The sequence below is a fragment of the Trichophyton benhamiae genome (genome assembly GCF_000151125.1).
Source record: "Trichophyton benhamiae CBS 112371 chromosome Unknown contig00476.0, whole genome shotgun sequence".
NCBI lineage: Eukaryota > Fungi > Ascomycota > Eurotiomycetes > Onygenales > Arthrodermataceae > Trichophyton > Trichophyton benhamiae.
The window spans coordinates 137,106-157,411 of NW_003315108.1; the positions used below are offsets into that span (position 1 = coordinate 137,106).

Genomic DNA, 20,306 nt, shown 5'->3' on the forward strand with positions numbered 1-20,306 from the left:
CGCTTAGAAATTGGAATATAACATAAAAAAAGAGCCCGTGCATGAGGAGACAACCAGGGCAGAATAATATGGTAATATTCTATCTGATAGTTCGACTCCTCGAGGCTGGCGAGGCTGGCAACGCAGTTCGATTGCCGGAGACGTTGCTTGCTTGCATGCTGGGGAGACCAGACAAGACTGGCTGGTGGCACCTGTGTTTCAGGATTCTCTGGTCCGAACCACTACGAGATCGTGAGATGCTGCAGCATTCTGTGCTGTGTATGGAGTACATGTGAGGGGTTCATGCTGCTGTCGTTCACCCAGAGATTGATTGACTGATCTTCTGTTTGTATTATTGTTGATTACCGGCTGACCTGATGAGATCTTATATTGATATTGTATACTCCGTACTGATGACACGCATTAGCACCAGCCAGTCTTATACTCCATAGCTACTCCGTAGGCTCACCACTTGCATTCTCTTGTTTACCATCGAGGACATGGAAGTACTGAGGTCATCCAAGGACCAGAGGATAAGGTTGAAGGCCGCAGCCCCCCTCGCTGGCGAATGAGCCGTATCGACGACGCAGAAGGATCTCCACCCAGCAGCGAATGGGCTTTCCAGGCTCTCCTGGTGCAGTCGGAGGCTGTGATCCTCGCATTCACGCCCAATCACACCGGCCAGCAGGGCTGACAAGCATCTCCAACCCGTCCTTCCTGCTGTACTTACAGTATCGATACGGCGGGGGGGGGGGGGGCTGGCGATCGCGAGGCTTGCTCTGCCTGTCTGCCAGCTCCATCGCAACCGTCTCCGCCGTCTGCCTGTCCGTCTGTCGCCCGCCGCCGCCGCCGTCCGTTGCAAAGGAAGCCGTCGATGTAAATAATAATAATAATGGAGTAGCCTAAATAAAATAGCGCCCTAGCTGCACCCGCGCCAGGTATCGCCCGGGACTAGCGTATTGCCAATACCGCTAGGGGTGGTCGAGCCAGCCAAGCGCGCACTTCGCTGCCCTTGCGCGGCGGGTCGGCTGTCCCGATCGGGCATGGCGCCGTAAGATGCCGGGGCTGCTGTACTGTCACGCCGCCGTCACCGCGCAAGGGCAAAATTACGGCGTTCCGCTCGCTTTCTTTTCTTCGTCGCTTTTTCCGCTTCTTCCTCTTTTTCTCCTCGCCTTCGACCTTCGACCTTGACCAGAAGACTCCACGTCGAGCCAACCCAGCAACGACCGCCCATCGCCGCCCTCGACAGCGACCTCGACCAGCCAGCCGTCCGTCTCTCGAAGAAAACGGGCCGACCGTCGTCTGTCGCATCGCGTTCATCGCTCTCTCTCTCTCTCTCTCTCTCTCTGCCCCCTCGCCGTCGACGCCGTTCTGGCCGCCTGCTCCCAGGGGCTCCTTTGTTCGTTTTTTCGCCGGGTGTTGTTCTCTGCCCTTTGCCACGAACCACCATCCCCTTTTGTCCGGTCTTAGGCAGAACCCTCGCTCCTCGCATCGCCGGGTCAGCTACTAATATCGCGCTGCAGTTCATAATAATAATAATGTGAGTGCTGTCCTTGCTCAGAACACTCTCCCTCGCTTCGTTTTGCCAGCGTTCTCTTCCCGCTTCAGCCCTCGCTCTTCTCTTCTCTTCTCTTGCCCTTGGTTTTGGGGGCTGGAACCTCAGGCCAGCAGCATATTTGAATACGGATTCGCTTCCATCTCTCTCTCTCTTCTCTTCTCTCTCGCTGTCTCTCTCGCGTCCTGTCTCTGCCCTTCTGCCATCGCTAGTTATATTCTCGAAGGGAGAACGGAAGGGGGAAAAAAACTTCAAAAATTCAGCCGCTAGAAAGACGTCTCTTCTAACCGTAGTGTCATCAAGCAGATCCTCCATCTTCGATCACATTCCTACATCTACATCATACTGTTGATCGAGTTTCCGTTTGATAAACCGCCAAAATGGGTTGCGGAATGAGTACTGAGGATAAGGAGGGGAAGGCCAGAAACGAGGAGATCGAAAACCAGCTTAAGAGGGACAAGTTGATGCAGAGAAATGAAATCAAGATGCTTCTGCTTGGTAAGTTGTTGGCTGGCTTCTTCTGGTGATGGTGCAGCTGCTGACCAGAGCCATCACACACACAACAGGTGCTGGAGAGTCTGGAAAATCTACCATCCTGAAACAGATGAAACTCATCCACGAGGGATCCTACTCTCGCGATGAACGCGAGTCGTTTAAAGAAATCATCTTCAGCAACACCGTCCAGTCCATGCGTGTCATCCTCGAGGCCATGGAGAGTCTGGAACTTCCGCTCGATGACCAACGGGCTGAATACCACGTACACACCATCTTCATGCAGCCAGCTCAGATCGAGGGTGACTCTCTCCCTCCAGAGGTTGGTGCTGCTATCGAGGCCCTGTGGAAGGATGCTGGCGTTCAAGAGTGTTTCAAGCGATCAAGAGAGTACCAATTGAACGATTCTGCCAGATAGTATGTCTTACAAGTTCTCCCCCTTGGATTTCTTTCTTTTTTTTCCTCCCCCTTTGGGAAGAATCAAAAATACTAACCACTAATTACCTAGCTACTTCGACTCCATTGGCCGAATTGCCGCCCCAGACTATCTCCCTAACGACCAGGACGTCCTTCGCTCTCGTGTCAAGACCACTGGTATCACCGAAACAACCTTCATCATCGGTGACCTTACCTACCGCATGTTCGACGTCGGTGGCCAGCGTTCCGAGCGTAAGAAGTGGATTCACTGCTTCGAGAACGTCACCACCATCCTCTTCCTTGTCGCTATTTCAGAGTACGACCAGCTTCTGTTTGAAGATGAAACCGTCAACAGAATGCAGGAGGCTCTCACCCTGTTCGACTCCATCTGCAACTCGAGATGGTTCATCAACACATCCATCATCTTGTTCTTGAACAAGATTGACCGATTCAAGGAGAAACTGCCTGTCAGCCCGATGAAGAACTACTTCCCTGACTATGAAGGTACGTTGTCTCCACTCCGTTTTTGTCCAAGCTCGTCGTCCAATTTCGTTTACTGACACAAAACGCTCTAGGTGGCGCCGACTACTCTGCTGCTTGCGACTACATCCTCAACCGCTTCGTCTCATTAAACCAGGCCGAGCAGAAACAAATCTACACACACTTCACCTGTGCCACTGATACCACCCAGATTCGATTCGTCATGGCTGCTGTCAATGGTATGTTGTCACTGCTCTCGACCCTTTGGATGAAAGCTCTTTCTAACAATACATCCAGACATCATCATACAAGAGAATCTCCGACTCTGCGGTCTCATATAATGCATCTCTTTTTTTTATCAAAGAAAAAAAAAAAAAAAGAAGTCCCAGCTTCCTGACCTCTACCCGGGTCGTTGTCTTTCTTTTGCTTGTCTTACGTGTATTTGATATCCCAATAATTAACCTGCTAAAATTCCCCCAGCAACCAACGCGCTACGTCTCCCGCCTTTTTCAGTTTTTCCCGTCCCTCCAATCTGCTTTGCGTGGCTCTGCGGTCTTTCACTCTGCTTTTTCTCTTTTTACCATCAAATCCCAGGCGTCTCGTTGACCGTTGAGTCTATGCAACCCCCCCATCCTCCATTCTTGGATTACTAATTTCCTACTAATATGTCCATTGCAACGCACGCAAGGATATCCTCGTTTTTCCTTCCACCGACTCCCTTGCTTCTCCTTCCCCTTTCTTCTTCAGGGACCCATCCATCTCTTCGCTACTCCACCAACAAAACCTCACCATCACCAATCAACTAACCAACCAACCAGTCAGCTCTCGCTGATCTCTATGCCCTACACCATACCTTCAAAGTATCGGTCGGCATATTTACGGATTCCACGTCTATTGCTTTTTCTTTTTCTTTTTTTTTGCCCTGTTCTTTTTTTGTTTCGAGTGTTCTGTCACTTTTTTTCCCTGTTTTCCTTGGTATATCCTCAAGTTTTCCCTCACCCCTCTCCCGCCGTCTTTCATTCAAAGGTATTCCCCCCTTTGCTTTCATCCTGTGTCTCCTTATCTCTCTCACCTGTGGGGGTAAACCTGTACAATTTCTCAAATGCAATTCTCTTCCCTTATCTCCATGTCGGTACGGAAATCAGGAGGGTAACAATGGCCGTAAATGCTACTCTATAATTTTTGTTATCTTTTCCTTCTTCTCTTCTCTGTCCTCTCTTCACCTTGTCTTTCTCTTTTTTCCGACTTTTTGTGTTTTCCTGTGTCTCCTCGCATCTCTCTACCGCTTGTTAGTTTTTGGCGAAGTTTTTTTTTTATAGAAAATGATAGCAATTCGATGACGTTCAACATGACTCCTTGACTCTTATCTTAATATCCTATATATTATTATATTAGGGATACACCTTGAACCAGTTCATAACCTCGCTAAAGCATAACTTCGTTCAAACAAAAATACGGGTATATAGTTACAAAGTACAACCCGCTCAAAAAGCACATCCCATTTCCTCAGAACCTCAGTTTGGGCCCAACATATACAATCATAATAGCCACAATCCACAGCCCAAATATCCATAAATACATCAACATCCTCCCCCACCATCCTCTGCCCTCACTCATCCGTCGAAGCATACTCATCTTCTGCCCCGCCGATTCCAGACCAGTTGTATTCCTATCCAGTCCCTCCACGGCACGATCTATAATCGACTTTTCCGACTCAAGAGTTGTATTGAATGTCTGCGTCGAGGTCTTCAGCTGCTGGGCAAGCATGAGCAAGGAATCCGTTAGTGACTCCTGTTCTTGGCGATCTTGGGCCAGGGAGGCTTCTGGATCGAGATCGATTTCTTTTCTGGAGGGATCTCGGGGGCGGAAATAAGGGTTGGGGCTCGGGGCGGGCTTTAAGGGACCCGTGGGTGTAGACGTTGTCGGGTATGCGGAAGTTGTAAATGCCCCTGTTGATCTGGCGGCTTCACTAGGGCGGATGGCCGTATCTGTTGGAGTTTGAGTGGCTGGTATTGTATTTCGGTTGCGTAGCGTGTTTGAACCATGTGCTTCGCTGTGAGTTGATGCGGAACCGTAGGAGGAGGATGGTGGCGTGGGAATCACGGAACTCATGCTTGCTTCTGATGTAGCTGATTGATCCTGTGCTTCTGCCGGTCTGGATTCGTCTCTTATATTCGCGGAATTTGTTGAGGCCTGTGAAGATATGTTTTCTGGCGTGATGCTGTCTTGTGGTGTGGGGAGGATGTCTTCTTCATCTTCGGATGAGTAGACGCTTGCGTCCGCTATGTATTCGGAGGAGAAGGAGGAGGCGGTGGTTGTATTAGCCGCTGCCGTTGCGCGAACATGTGCCTGGGTGCTGAGATCATCTAATCTCTGTCGAAGTATCTTAAGCTGTTGCCTCTTCTGTGAAAGGTCCGATTGAACGGTTTGTCTGCGTTGCGGGTGTTTTATATCTGCCGAGTTTCGCTCAAGCTGGAGTAATAAGTTGCGGCCATATTCTATATTCTAAAGCGGATATCAGTAATCTTCTCACCATTATCGAGAATAAAACTAGTGTGTTTGAAGGAGTAAAATGCCTTACAGCACCAACGCGAGCTCTATGATATTGTGACCTTAGCAGGGGCTTCAGGTCTGCGGAAGGCGATAGTATGTTGCTTTCCAGCCGAGAGAGTAACTGAGTGAGATTTATAGAGGTGGTATTAGGGGATGAATATGCTTCTGATAGCTTCCGCGCCATTGCGAGTACAATAATGATAAGCCGTTCAGCCAATTCGAGGGGTTGTCTCGGTTCCTTTCTGGTTCGTCCCTTGCGGTTCCCGTCTTTTTTTTGATAACCAACACGTTTATCTGCCAAACGCCAAGACTTTATGCCAAGAGATTGATAACTTTGATTAGTCACCCCAGAATTAGCACTTTGGAGAGAGCGGAAGTTCCCGACGTCCACAAACATCTCTAAGCGAAGGGCCAGGGGGTCATTGCTGTATTCCTTTTACTGCAAAGCATGGAATAATGACACGGCCGATATCATTAGCTGGATGATGCTGAAAAGTAGTATGGACAGCTTGCGCCACAGGTGTTTATATATGACCCATAATATCCTCGGCGCAGCCAGTGTTTCATGGATCTGATAGTTAATTGAATATTCACAACTAGAAGGGAGGCTATATACAAGCTCTAACTCTGAACCAGCGGCAAGGACGGGATCGATTCTGCTAATTCGTTTCCCATGGCTTCTTGGTAACCCCTTCGATGTACACGCCACCCCTTGGTCGCCACATGCAAGCGTTGTCTACTGGCAACAGCCGCTCTCGAGCTTCCTGGAATTCCTTCTGCTTTTCTTCCGAAAGACCCTCAGGCATAGGACAGTCTACGCTCCAGGCATCCGTTACGATGAAGCCCCGACGCTCGTAGACCGGACGTCCATAAGGAGTCGCATCCAGCCAGCATTCAAAATTCAACTCTTCGGCCTTATCCAAACCCCATTTGAGGAACAAAGAGCTCACGCCGCGTTTACGATATGATGGTATCGTAAATGCAATATTCAGGACTGATAGTAAACAGTTAGCCTTGTCACCCGGAGAATATAAGACAACCTGGTACTTACAGACATGGGGTCTCCTCGCTTTCTTCGCGCGAGGGGCAGTCGTATCTCGGAGGTATTTATTTGCAATAATCCTTTCCATAGAGCCCTCTGGATACCAGTCTGCCACGACTTTTCCTTCATCATACGTCTCGTACGGGTTTTTCTGGTGGATTTTCCATAGTGCAGCGCCGGCAATTTTGTTGTTCGCATCCGCATCAACAACCTTCACCCACTGAGCGACGGGAAATTCGTTCCTATACTCCTCCTGGAAGAACTTGATGCTATCCGCAAGACTCTTTTCCCTGTCGTTGTTGAAAATAGGACAGAATATGCGGAAGAACTTCTGGTGAGGTTCCTCGTAGGCTTCCCATAGAGCGGTGACTAACTCCGGGAAGTCGTCCTCCCCAACCAGCTGCAATTCCAGGAGCATTATTTATTGCTTGATACTAGGTCTCGCTTGGTGATGATTAAAATTTTAGAGACGGCGTAAAGTAAACTGCCCTTCTCGGGGTATCTTATATATATGCCACCGGCGAACCAAAACCATGGGTCAAGGTGGAGATACTTTTCATGGTTGCTTGGTCCCGGCCGGAAACTACCCGTGGCCTGCACATCTTCGGTGCAGAAAAGATGACTCAAAAGTCGTATGGATGCATTGCACACAGAGTATAAGCTGTCCCTGAAGGTCTCGCCTGCAAAATCTGAAGAAGTTTTGCCACGCAAGTGGCTTGTGCTGCTGCTCTTTGAGTGTTGACAAATCCCTTACATACTTTGTATTATTAATTGTTGCATCTCGAGATCGTATATCACTCGCACTTGACTCAAATATATGCATGCCATGACTTTGGTAGTGTTATTTGGTAGAGAGACTCGTATTGTGAAGGAAAAGGAACGGTTCGGGGTCATTGCAAAGACGCCACGTAGTGGGATAAAGGGGTACAACATAAGAAGTCTCTATCCAGAAAAAAAAAAAGCCCAAAGATGAAGGTTTCGTTGAGGGTATCACTTCGTAGTCGGTACATCACCCTGTGTATACAAGTAAAAGAAACACAATAACCAATTAAATATCACCACATTAGAACCCAAACGCATAATCAAGTAGTTCCTGCTTTGAAAGAACTTGCACCACTAATGGTACTCCAGCACCTTTCTCCTCCAGTTTTTTCGAGACGTCGATCCCACTTCTCTAAATATCTGAACGGCTTCTTTCTGAAGCCGTGGTGCATCAGGGTGGGCTGACGATGATTCTGGCTGCGTAAATTCCCTCTCGGACAACGTCATTGTGTGGTTTTTCATCTCCTTAGCCGCTGATGGTAATGGCAAGCTCGTCATATCGAGCGGCTGTAGAGGCCCTGGATTGGAGAGTGATGGCGCTTCGAGGTGACCGGAATGGTTCTCACCAGCCATAGCAGGTGGAACTTGGCTATTGGGAGGGGAAGCTTCTTCGATCGATAGGCGAATCTGGAGTTTCTCGCCCGTGTGGTTGGAAATATCAATTGCCCGTGAGTACTTTTTGGCGCTCGAGTCTTCAGAGGATGCCATTTTGCGCCCTTGGACCCGTCGTATAATGGCAAATACGAGCAAAGAAAATGGTAAGAGGAGTAACAGCCGGGAATGAGGAGATATTCGTGAAGTAGGTAGTTGGAGGTATCCTTGCTTGATGGGAGCCATGGTGAGAAAATAGTGGCTACTTTTATAGGGAAACAATGTTGATGGCGAACGGAAAGGAGTTGAGTAATTTTTATTTTGCCTCCTTGGATATCACTTTGAAGAAAGCGTTGAAGTATGCAGTAATGGAGGCAAAGAGGCCGAATATCCATGCAAACGCAAGCGTAAGTTGTTTATTTCCACAATCCAAAAAAGGAATAAGAAAGATATATCTATGGCAGAAGGCGACAGATATATACAGTTGAGGCAGCAGCTCTAGAGTCGACGATCAAGCCGGACCAGAGATCCATGCATCTAAGCTAAGAGAGAGGAGAGAAAAAGCAAGAAGAGAAACAAGGTAAAAAGAGGGAACGCCGCATAAGTAGGCGTCATCTAGCCTCTATTACGCTTGAATGAGGTCAAAGTTGACCACCCAGCAGTCAACAACCGTCAGTCTCTTGTAACGGTGGGCCCGTTGGAGCTTCGAGGAAAGGGTCGCCGAAGTTCCCGAGATCCCATAGCCCGCGGCTCTGGATCCACATCAGCGAGACAACTCAGCTTTGAGAACTGCAGAGACCATCTTCTTCGTCTCTCAACGCGCAAAACACAGATGATCCTGGACGATTTTCAGAATGAGACTTACCACTATGGCAGGCCTAAGCGCCGTGGGAACTCATTCGGACGGAAACACCGGCATCATCTGAAGATCTCCGTGAAACAGCAGGATCCTTCCTATCATTCCACCTAGAACGCAAGGGGGTAGGAGTTTGGTATAGTGGTGGCATCCGTACGGGGCGTAGTGCTTCGCATGCTCGTACGTAGCACAGCACGAGCTTTGTCGAATAAGACAGATCTTGCCCCGCAACGACTAAAAAAATTGAGAGCTCGATCGACGCCACATTTCACAGGGATGGGTTCGTTGACGGTCTCTGGAAGTGCATTTGCTATTTTGAGGCTCATATTGAGTACTGGGGTTTCCTCAATACGGGCGTACTCCATACATATGAAAACTATCCCTCACTCCCAGTCGCTTAGATTACTCTCTTCTTGACGGTCGCATGCGCTCCCAGTCACATCTGAGCCGCAACAGGCGTACTCTGTCGTATTATTGCCCAGTAGGCTCGGGAGGGAGGGATTAGGGGAAGCGAGCAAGCTGAGGTTTGGGGTTGTTCTTCGGATTAGAAAAAGCAATAAGGGGAGTTCAGCTGGCGAGGACAACACCTTATCTTGACCGGGACTAGTGCCATGGAACACAGCCACGATTAACACGTGTTTATTTTTTCCTTCACCAGCCACACGCCACCAGCCACAGTACGATGAGCTAGGCTTCCTACTATATAGAAGCCGTCGGCCACTTTTGAAGAGGAAGAAACTGACTGTGCTCTAAGGATATGCCGGGGTAGCTATCAGCTCCAGATCTATGAGTCGATGTTTTTCGTCTGGCAGGAACTGTGGGCGTTGGTGCAAGCCTTGTTTTCCGCTTGATGGCTCAGAGCGTGTTGGCTTAGATATTCCCTGGGGGCATACCAAACGAAAAATATGGCGAGGTACAGATTCGAAGGAACCGGAGATCTAGGCTAATATCCCTGTGGATACCATCATACTGTGACGCCTGAGGTCGGTGTGCCTTCTTGACCAAGTGGAAGGGAAGGGAGAGGCTGGCTGAGGATGATGTAGCGCTACCTTTCCCCCACCTTTGTCTGAGCATGAAGCGGCTTAGAGTCAAGTATATCCCCACATCCGATATGACTATTTGCAGGGGGTGTTGATTTTAATTTTAGATATTGGGACCGTGAAAGCATGGAAGCGGGCATGGAAGGATTATTGTTTCCATAGTTCGAAAAACGTCACCTGTCGATATTTACTCCCATATATTCTGTTGATCCTCCCAAGAGGGGGAATACTGTGTCCAGAAGCAGGTTTTCCTAGTTGACCGGCCATTGCTCCGTTGTCGCTTCATAGTATCCTTGCCAAGGCTGTGAGGTTCTTTCATATCTGAGGGTTGCTTGTTTCTCCGAATAGAGATACAGCAAGGATGTAAAATCTGACCCTTGGCATGTCATTCTTGCGTGATTCAGGGCCTGACTGGCTACCTGTAATGCCCACACTGCTCCCCATCGACGTCGTTCAATATTACTGGAAGTCCCGAGGAATGTGTCTGCCTGGAGTCGTAGATCAAATGCCTGTACGCTGGGCAAGCCTGATGCAGGCCAAGATTGGGGTATATGAATGGCTAGACGAATTTTGTCTCTCAGCTAGTTACATGTTTGCAAGCTAGGCTCCGCCCATGCAGGCTCATGCACGGCCAACAGCTCATAAAATTGAGCACGGCTGGCAATAGGCGAGAAGTGCCGGTTCCTTGCATCACATATGATGCCATGGATACATGCCAGCAAACACAACAAGTAGAATCAAGTTGCAAGCTGTTCGTTGTCTCGGGCTCAGACGTTCGACGTCGTCAAAAGATGCTCAAAAGGGAATACCGGTCACGTGATGACTTCCAAATATTGAACGACGACGACGATGAGGACGGCGACAACGACCATGACGATGACGATGACGATGATGACGATGAGGAGGAGCACAAGGAAGACCACCGGCCAGTTCGGTTAGAACAAGGGTAGCCTGGGATGAAGACGTGAATCTATCTAATGCATTGATTATGCATGAGCTTGTTGTGTTACATAGCATTCTGCAAACCCCCTTCGGGGAGCCATCTGGTCCAGCAGGATTAGATCTCGCATGAAGCTAAGAGCCTATCTCAGCTGAAGGTGGCTTTTTCTCCTCATCTCTGACCTGGGCTCAGCATCTAAAGCGGGCAGATGCTTTCATTTGTGGTCTCAAGACCCGAGTATGACAAAGTGTTATGCCGTACGTGCATAGGTGTTGAGACTTCCGCTGTCCCATGGTCATTACGACCGGGGCCACGTTTCCCAAGTTTTTGCGAACGGCATTATACTTCGATTTGCTGATTCAAGCAGCTCTCAGCTGGCTCGAGGATTGATTTGATTAAGTCCAATAACATGCCGAGACAACCGTCTCCCGCAAGCGGGATGCTGCCCAACCACTCCTCCCACTGGGTGTACCAGCTACCACCCCAATGCTCCGGCCACTCTAGAGTTTGGCAGATACCTGGAGTGGTTCGTCTTGAAGCTCCTGAGCAGCTCTCTCTCTTAGAACTTTTCTAAGGATCTTTCCTGATGGATTCTTAGGGATATCCTTGACAAACACCACTCCGCCAGTGATTCGCTTCGTGGGAGCAACGTTTTGCTTCATGTAGTCGATGATTTCTTTTGCAGTTGCCTTCGCGCCGGATTTCAGGGTTATATATGCCCGCGGATACTCCTCACCGTCCCTATCAAAATAACTTGCATTAGGATAATCTTGACAGCACATTCTGCGGGGTCGCTGTATGGTTTTTCTCACCTGGTTATGCCAATGACAGCTGCGTCTGCGACTGATGGATGCTCGAGAAGTACCCCTTCTAACTCTGCAGGGGCAACCTGGTTTCCCTTCACCTTGATAAGCTCCTGCGGATTTGAGAAAAACAAACCTGGAGTTAGCGGAGTCTGTGGAGAAGAGTACAATTGGTGATGCCTCGTTACCTTCTTCCGGTCAACAATGAAAAATTTCCCCCGCTCTGTCACGTAACCGATATCCCCAGTTTTGAGCCATCCGTCTTCCGTTAAAGTTTCCCTGGTTGCTTCTGGCTTGTTCCAGTAGCCCTTCATGACGTTGGGGGCTCTGACCCAGATTTCGCCTCTTTGGTTCTCGCCGAGCTCTGTTTCACCGTCCTCGTCCATTATCTTACACTCGCAATTGGCATTTAGCTCTCCCACTGATGAACTGGTGCCCCGTTCATTTGGATCCCAGCAAAGAATAGTACAGGTAGCCCTGATCTACGTTAGTAACCATATACCCGCCGTGTCGTCTGATGCTACTACTATGTAGTAAAACAGATATTGAAGGGTAACTCACTCGGTCATACCCCAGCCCTGCCTGACATTGAGTTTCCCAGGAGGAAACATGGACTCAACTTCCTCACTGATTTCTCTTCCTAATGGAGCAGCTCCGGATCCAATTGACTCCAAGCTACTGAGATCGTATTTCTTCACCAGGGGATGTTTTGCTAGCGCAATCATGATGGGCGGAACAGTGAGTATCTCATTGATACGGAATTTCTGGATATTTTCCAACATTTGAACGAAATCAAACCGAGCCATGATATATACCGGGATACCTCGCCGGAGTGCGGACGCTATGAAAAAGTTTTGTGCCATGGCATGATACAACGGTAAGAAGCAAAGCCATCTGGACCTAGCAGTCTTATTTGTATAGTCGTGGTGGAGAGAGCCGGTATGGTCGAATTGAAGGAGGTTGGCCACATAGTTTCTATGAGTGATCTCTACCCCCTTGGGGAGGCCAGTTGTGCCGCTTGAATAGTTCAAGGCCAAGGTTTGATTGGATTCACCGGGAGCTGATAACGACTCCCAGAAGAACCGGCTGCCCTCAGCAGGGGATGCGATGAGGTCTCCCCAGTAACGGCAACCCCGGGCACCACTCCCCGTACCATCAAACACTGCACTATCAAATATGAATACCCTATCCAGGCTCATACCGATGGACTTTGCAGCTGCAATACCAGTATCCAGACTCCCCTCGGCGCACAGGAGATACTTTGCTCCACTGTCCTTTAACTGGTATGCCAGCTCTCTCGGGGTGTATGTGGGATTTGCACCAGTGAAGATGCCACCAGCCATCACAGTCCCCATGAAAACCACAGGAAAGAACAAGTCATTCGGAGAGAATAGAAGGACACGATCGCCTGTTTTTATCCCCGAGTTTCTCAATCCAACGGCGAACCGCTGGCACCAAAGACGGTAGTCATGGGGCGTGAAATAGTGGGTGTCGGGGCGGGCCGCATCAATAAAGCTGCATTTGGTCGTTGATAATGTCGCTGTCGGTGATCCAAAAATTACGGTAGGTAGTGATGCGTTGGGTATCTCCACAGACCATCTGGATTTGAACACCATCCTGAGCACAATGGGAAGAAGATATGTGATTCTGGAACCTTGTCAGCCCTATCAAAGTGGCGGAATTAAGGCCGCTGGGACCGTGGTGAACTGACCTAGTTATCGCCAACGCCCAGGTGTAGGATGGGAGATCAACAGCCTTTAATGTCCTTCCAGCTTTCTTATCTTCAGTCTGGGACAAACGGAACAGCAATGAGCTGCAGTTAAGAAAATAGAGATTTCAACCAAGTATAAGTAAGAAGACGGGTTCGGGCATCGCCCTGCTCCGCATTCACTAACTAGCGTTGACTTAAGCTCAGTGCATGCTCGGGTCTTTTTGTCTGAAGGGTTTCAACCGCGGATTTGCTTTCAAACTAGGCAATCTGTTTGGCCCTTTTGACTATAGCACAACAGCAGGTATAAATTTCTTCGGACACTAATCCTACATTTATATATGTCTCTTCCAGCATCTAGCTGCGGCAACACAGCAAGTACAGAACGAAAACAGGGGCCTCGCCATCGGTGGAGCGGATCTTCGAAAACGCCGTGTCTTTCTAGTTCGAGAATGGACCCCTTCTATGGAGAAGTCTCGCAGTTCCCACAGCGATCGAGGCCCTGACGACCAGATAAAATGTTATTATTATGGAACCAAGTTGAATACGGAAGGCCATGTTTGAGCTAAGGAAAAAGCCTTGGGCAGCGATTGCAACTGGGTGCGATTCGATTGTATGCTGGTTCTGGCCGCATAGCCGAATTGAATAATGATAATACCCTCCCAGGTGGTAAGCCTGCTCTCATACTACCGGAAAGATAGCCGACAAATAGATCCTCTCGCCCAAGCGACTTGGCCAGCGGGAGAGACCAGAAACCGAGGACCAAATACGATGTGCTGGCTTGACTAAGTATGGCTTGACGCCAAATCATGACATGCTTCCCTGCATAAACCTTGAGCCAACGATCAACGGCCAGCAGGCGAGAAAATCAGTCAAAAAATGGAAGCTTCGCCGAAAAAAAAAAAAAAGAAACGACAGATTGCCTCTAACAAAGCGAGCCTATATTATTCCCGCGCGTCTCAAGTCGTACAAAAGGCCCTTGGGCGTTGGAATGCGGTTGAATACTCCATTATTCTTCGTATGGTGGCTGTTAAAAAAAGAATTCTAGCAAGGAATACTCCGTTAATAAAACAAGACAACATTGACATTCAAAATGGCTCATATACAACTAATCATCACTTCCAGCGCCCATACATGCAATAGCTGTTTGAAGCTCTTTCACTATCTTCTCTTCCAACAAGTTCTCCGCACCACTCGATGGATTTAGAGGTGGTCTCTGCGCCCAGGCGGCCTCTTTTTCATTCGTCGGCGTGATACGCGAGCGTAGGACTGAACGCTTTTCCAGCAAAGCGTCAATATCGTCTTTCACCTGCGCTCTGTCCCACTTTAGGTCTTGGATATTCTGCGGGTCTACACCTGCGCTTGGTCCTGCATCACGGAATTTCTGGATAATCATCGAAATCAATGCAAGAGAACAGGCTTCAGTTGCCATTCCAAGGGATAGATATCTGGAGTGATGGCTCATAGCTAGACTGGAGCTGGGAATGGCGGTTGGGTTGCTAAGTGAGAAGCCAGTTGATGCTCGTCGAAGCTGGCCATCAAATTGGTTAAGGAATGCAGCAACTTCGGGTACTGTGCGCCCAATGTGATATAGTAAATTCAAGCAGAGTGGCAGGAAACCAGAATTCCATATAGAGAAAAGCCTTGGAGTAGGGTCAAATGGACCACAGCCTTGGGGTTGGCGGAATGCCTCGGTGAGTCTGTAGGTTGACAGTTTCACAAGTATCCCGTCGACTGCAAGCTGCTCTGCAATGCTGGGAATACAAGATAGCTCTAGGAGATACAGCATGCTGATCTCGCCATACACAGGGTCGCCTTCAATGGTCAGCTGATTTGACCATGAGAAAAGGGTTGCAGCATATCGAATAGTATCACTATCAGCCAGGTGGAATGCAATCTGTTCGTAGATGCGATCGACATCCTTGACCTTTAGGGAGGTTTGCAAGATTGCTGTTAAAATCGCAAAATCCTTCGGAGTGCATTTGTCAGGGGAATCGTGTAGGTGTGTGCATAGAGATCGGTAGCCATTGGCAACTACGTTCTTGATCACATCGACAACGACAGTCAGATCAGAAGACACCTCAGGTTTCTGACTGACGGCTTCTGGGTTGACTAGATTAGCGCCTGTAACATGGAACTGCAGTGTAAGGAAGAGCACATTAAGCAGGAGCCCATAATACTCTGTGTTGTCATGCAAGAGGGCGCTCTCATATGTCGGGTTACGAAGCCGGATAGTTTCCCATGTAACAGATAAAAGGCTGAAAACTTCAGAACCCCTCGCTTGTACTTCAACAAGGCGATGAACCAGGGCCAGGGCGAACTCCGCTCTAGTTTCAAGAAGTTTGAAAAATATTTGCTCGTCAGGTATATCATGAGAGTTTGCAACCAAGCAATGGCGCACAACTCTGGCCATAGACTTCTGAACTTCACGGTCAGGCATAAAATCAGAGCAGTGCTCGATTGCAAAGAATTTCCAGCTGTGAAGAAGTGACTATTTCAAAGTCAGTAAAAAAAAAAAAATATTCGAATAGATCAAGTATAACTTGACGTACCATCTGTGCCTCGACGAGGGATAGGTTCAAATTGGCCCGTTTAACCTCTTCCACAAACCCTTGATCACGTTTACCAATCCATGCAAAATCGTAGCCGAAGAGCTTGTTACCCATTGGGACATCATAATAATATTCCTCCCCAAATTCCGGTTGCGTAAGTGCAGTGCGCTTGATATTTGATATCTTGCTCTCGCGGTATTTCATTTCAAAGTTGCGTTTCAGATTCCCATGTAGTGACGCATTGTATCCGTCAACCTCAACTGCATTTTCTGAGAGCCAGGTGACGAGTGGTATCAATGTTTTGAAGAACGACCCATCTCTGGCCTCCTTGGCACTGTGTAAATACACGGTGCAGATGTCGACTACGAACGCAGCTATCCGTATATTCATGCATTTTTGGTATGGCTGAAGCTTGCTGATATTTAGGTCAGTGATGTATTTAGTTACCACTGTGAAGAAATTCGGGTGTTTCTTAAGCTCTGGTGTTACCCATGGCCAGTGTTCTTGGGCTTTAGCGATGAAATGTAGCGCTGCTACTGCTACTTGGGGTGGAATAGAAGAAATGGAGGACAGTAGATCCAGAGATGCTTCCAGGAACGGTTTTGATTTCATAGATGCAGCGGATTTATCGGAATCTGCTTTCAGGGATTCTCGAGGAGAGCAGCCGGTCAGAAGGAAAACAGCAAGCCATTGCTGTCTTTTAGTTATAATTGAAGTCACGAGCTTCCAGATAGCTACCTTAACGTCATCAGATCCGAATGGCCGGTCAAATTTAGCTAGAGCATCTAGAAAACGGCACGATGACTCGGCACCAAGGTGTCCAAGTAGAGAAGGCGGCTCTCTGTCAGTATAGGCGGAGGCGCGAGACACAAGCAACTCCAGCAATGTAGAAATTGGGAGCTGGTATCTGCGATCAAGAACAAATAATCTTGCGAGAATAGGTGAGGCGCTAAAGAGCTGCTTCTCAAGTGCGGAAATGGGAGCGTCCGTCAGCCATCCAACTTGTATTAGGATCTTGGCCAAATCAAGTGTTGAAACCACCAAGGTACTGCATTCTATTGTAGAGTGAACCATGTTTTCAGGCACGTGAGCCTCAAATCCACCTAGGATAATTCGCAAGATGGGATTGGATGGGAGACTCTCATTCAATCTTGGTCGGAGAATGTTCGATAGGTATCTGGCAGAACTTGAAAACACAGCAGTTATTTTATCGTCAGGGTCTTGGGTATCATCGGTTCCGTAAACGTAATAGAGGATTTTGTGGAAATTAATGGCTAAGGAGGTGTTGATTTCAATTTGTTGGTGGATGTCATTGTGTTTCCAGCCGGAGCCGCTATTGTATATCTCCACCATAGCTCGAACGAAGTTGAGCAAGCAGGTGCGCATCGAGCGCACGGGAATTCCGGCTGTGTATTCAACCACATAGGCAGCTGAAGTGACCTTTGCGGTGGTTCTCCGAAGAGCAGCATGAGTGATAGCATCATCGACAACAGACTCAAATAGTCTGATCGATGAGAGGAGGAACGAAAGATCTCCAGAGCTTGCCTCTACCGAGAAGATGATTTTATCCAACATGCCGCCGTTTCCATTGGTTGACAAGAAGGAACTTCGAACAAGAGCTGGCCAGACCCTTCCAGGGAGGACTTTGGTAAGCGACGATATGAAATGCATGCAAGACATAGTAAGATCGAGGTTTCGATTGCCAGATGTGGCGGCGCTGGCACCCTGAAGGCTGCGTTCAAAAATGTTGAAAATTACGGATATGATATCCGCATGGCGATCTAACCCATCACTCGCCATTTCCAAGATTCGTTTTGCGGAAGATTCGAGTCCATTAACCCTAGAGATGGCATATGCATTATCAATCAAGTCCGCAAGCAGACCGATAATATCTGCAGCAACATCGTCGTCAGGGGCGTTTTCATTCCGGCGGCTGTTGGTACCTTGTTCTAGCCACTTGCCGAGGAATCCAAGGCAGTTGTACTGGTGATGCCACATTATCACAGCGGGTTTTGACTCGCTGACCACTTGCCCAACTGTAACTGCAGGAAGTACAGACAATTCATCGGCAAGAACTAATTCGTTAGAAGTTTGCATGATATCATGTTTTGCGGAAGCAATCTCTTTCATATCCAGTGGTGCGATTAGCTCGACATAGTTAGCATTTTCATCTTCCCGGATTGATCGATACCCCTGGAAGCCAGATGCAACAGCCTGTGTATAGGTCGCCATGGATTCTAGTTCATGACAGATTATGGGCAGGCCATCTTCGGTTGATAGGCTGCACCCTGAGAGAGCTCTGCAGAACTTCAGAAAATTTGCAGCCTCGTAGGGGAAACGAGATTTTGCATTTCGGAAGATCTTTTCCATTAGAATATTATCGTTTAGGAAGACGGCTCGGGGATCGTAAGCGTCGTCGAATTTTGGTTCCTTGTCTAGGCAGTGATGTTCGGTTGGCTCAGATACGATACATAGAACCGCTGCAACTAGCTCAGGAATGTAGTCTAGGTATTGAACCCCGGATCTAATCAGGTCTAAGAGCTCTAGCTGACCCCATTGGTTTGCCAGAATCTCTCCTCTCTGTCTCGGGACGGATCGAAGCTGCTCTGACATAGCAAATATGAGTTCCAGCAAACGACATCTATCAACAGCGCTCGAAACGAGGAATCTGACAAAGTCCTCGTCAAACTCGGGATTGCGTGCCTTCTCCCAGACTTCCTCGTATATGGATGATTCGGAGAGAGCAGATGGTGTCGCAAACTGTGTGCTGTTGTTGAATGACTCTACAGCGTGGTTCGCCTGCTGGAGCTCTCTGTCTTCCTTAATCGCCAGGGCGATTTCTCCAACCGAATACATAATGACTGCCCAGGAAAACACTGCGGCACTTGCAGTTAGCCGGCCAACCTGGGCTGCTTTGAGAAATATCTCGTTGATCTCGCCAACATCCTTCTGAGATAAGAAGTATGGAACATTAGTCGGCTTTAGCTCAGGTTTGTCCAAGCGTGCAGAAGAGGTCTGGAGTTTGAGGAAAGAGAGCGTTGTTATAGATACGAGAGTCTGAAGCTGGGAGCAGATGGCTGCTTGCTCCTCCGTTGACTTTTTTTGGAGTTAGCTTAGTGTGACAAGAGTAGATAGAGGCCAACACTTACTGGACGAATAGTCTCTAGGAATTCGTATTCACTCATCAATCTGAGCCAAGACAAGAGTACATCAGACGAGGGGATTGCCTCAGAGGACCTGACCTGAAGGAAAAGGAGGCTCAATATCTGGACAAGTTCTTCAAGAGAACTTGCCTGCCAAGAGCTTTCCATCAACACATCAGGTTCGACTGAATTTGACCACCAACTGCCGGCTTCTAAACCTTTAACGCGTAGCCGAAAAGCCTCAATGCAACTAGGAATGCTAATCTCGGTCTTTTCAACTTTCAATGTCCCGCACTGGCCGTTGAGGATGGCGCGCCCCAGCTGGCTGGCCCCCACGATAAAGCTATCGCCAGAGCCAGATGATTGTTCAAGTTGTTGATCTTGCCGTGTATCCCGTAAAGATGTGGCTACCAAGAAATGGGCTAGTTTGAGTATGTACCTCCGCTCTGACAACCAGATATGAAATAAGATTTTCTGCCTTGTTTCTTTGGATCTTAACGTTGCTGGTGATTCAGACTGCGAACCGGCGTATTTGAGAATGCTGGAGGCCTCGATTCCGTAGGACCCATGGGGCGATCTCCCAATCCCGACGGCATCATGTAAACTTGTAAGCTCCTCTTCAGAAAAATGCGATAGGAGTTCGTTTTCGCGTCGGCGCTGCCAGGCTAACACGACTATGCGCAACGCGGAAACCTCGTCGATGTCGGCCTCCTTGCTCAACCATAGCGCATCGGACTTTATTTCGTCTGAATCTGAGTTGTTTTTAGAGGACGTGACATGGATAGCGGCCGTCTTCGACTCAAATGCTGTCTTTGAAGCGCTGGATGGCTTAGGGAAGGGGGAGTAAGGGTTGGAGAGGATGCGGAGACCGGTTGAGGAAGAGAGGAAGTCGGAGATGTTCTTGTCAGGTTTAGACTGGTCGCCTGCCCTTGCTACAGACAAGTATGCGGTTTTCCAGGATCTACGCCTGTGGTTAGCATGCCGTTCAATTCCTGGAGTAGATTTTAATAAACGGGGGTATGCGTACATGATCTGGCTGTCACCAAAGCACTCGTCCAGCGATGGGAAGTAGACGTCCGACGGCGGAGCCATGAGCGCATCCAGCTATATCATGGTCCGGGAGAGAGACCGAGGAGAGATCCGAGCCTGGGCAAGCACGCGGGCTGGTGCTAATTGATCAGTCAATCTACAGGCGGCGCTGGCTTCTTTTGCGTTGAAGTCGAAAAGTTGAAGCTCAAAAGGAAAAAAATAAGTCAACAAAGGTCGATGCCTATCTGGGACTAGCGCCGATTTCAAAGCCGCCCTGCCTTATCTTTGAGTCTGGTCTTCTCGC

General features: G+C 48.5%; 8 protein-coding genes across 8 annotated transcripts; 2 read left to right on the forward strand and 6 right to left on the reverse strand.

The window, feature by feature from the left end:
* Window positions 1-1,066: 1,066 nt before the first annotated feature.
* On the reverse strand, window positions 1,067-1,849 carry ARB_06679 (uncharacterized protein; the record flags this gene model as incomplete). The annotated part of the gene is made up of 1 exon (XM_003014874.1): window positions 1,067-1,849. One exon carries the CDS (start codon window positions 1,847-1,849, stop codon window positions 1,067-1,069), a length of 783 nt encoding a protein of 260 aa, XP_003014920.1.
* A 65-nt stretch (window positions 1,850-1,914) lies between these two features.
* Window positions 1,915-3,320, forward strand: ARB_06680 (uncharacterized protein; the record flags this gene model as incomplete). Its single annotated transcript, XM_003014875.1, has 4 exons — window positions 1,915-2,032; window positions 2,101-2,443; window positions 2,535-2,947; window positions 3,019-3,320. 4 exons carry the CDS (start codon window positions 1,915-1,917, stop codon window positions 3,318-3,320), a joined length of 1,176 nt encoding a protein of 391 aa, XP_003014921.1.
* Window positions 3,321-4,429: 1,109 nt separating this feature from the next.
* Window positions 4,430-5,660, reverse strand: ARB_06681 (uncharacterized protein; the record flags this gene model as incomplete). Its single annotated transcript, XM_003014876.1, has 2 exons — window positions 4,430-5,428; window positions 5,505-5,660. The coding sequence occupies 2 exons, from the start codon at window positions 5,658-5,660 to the stop codon at window positions 4,430-4,432; spliced, it is 1,155 nt and encodes a 384-aa protein (XP_003014922.1).
* A 475-nt stretch (window positions 5,661-6,135) lies between these two features.
* On the reverse strand, window positions 6,136-6,936 carry ARB_06682 (GNAT family acetyltransferase, putative; the record flags this gene model as incomplete). The annotated part of the gene is made up of 1 exon (XM_003014877.1): window positions 6,136-6,936. One exon carries the CDS (start codon window positions 6,934-6,936, stop codon window positions 6,136-6,138), a length of 801 nt encoding a protein of 266 aa, XP_003014923.1.
* A 698-nt stretch (window positions 6,937-7,634) lies between these two features.
* On the reverse strand, window positions 7,635-8,177 carry ARB_06683 (uncharacterized protein; the record flags this gene model as incomplete). Its single annotated transcript, XM_003014878.1, has 1 exon — window positions 7,635-8,177. The coding sequence occupies one exon, from the start codon at window positions 8,175-8,177 to the stop codon at window positions 7,635-7,637; it is 543 nt and encodes a 180-aa protein (XP_003014924.1).
* Window positions 8,178-10,450: 2,273 nt separating this feature from the next.
* On the forward strand, window positions 10,451-10,777 carry ARB_06684 (uncharacterized protein; the record flags this gene model as incomplete). Its single annotated transcript, XM_003014879.1, has 1 exon — window positions 10,451-10,777. One exon carries the CDS (start codon window positions 10,451-10,453, stop codon window positions 10,775-10,777), a length of 327 nt encoding a protein of 108 aa, XP_003014925.1.
* Window positions 10,778-11,267: 490 nt separating this feature from the next.
* ARB_06685 (uncharacterized protein) lies at window positions 11,268-13,186 on the reverse strand (the record flags this gene model as incomplete). The annotated part of the gene is made up of 3 exons (XM_003014880.1): window positions 11,268-11,508; window positions 11,580-11,991; window positions 12,142-13,186. The coding sequence occupies 3 exons, from the start codon at window positions 13,184-13,186 to the stop codon at window positions 11,268-11,270; spliced, it is 1,698 nt and encodes a 565-aa protein (XP_003014926.1).
* Window positions 13,187-14,386: 1,200 nt separating this feature from the next.
* On the reverse strand, window positions 14,387-20,065 carry ARB_06686 (nucleoporin (Nup184), putative; the record flags this gene model as incomplete). The annotated part of the gene is made up of 3 exons (XM_003014881.1): window positions 14,387-15,769; window positions 15,831-18,926; window positions 18,980-20,065. The coding sequence occupies 3 exons, from the start codon at window positions 20,063-20,065 to the stop codon at window positions 14,387-14,389; spliced, it is 5,565 nt and encodes a 1,854-aa protein (XP_003014927.1).
* Between the last annotated feature and the right edge of the window lie 241 nt (window positions 20,066-20,306).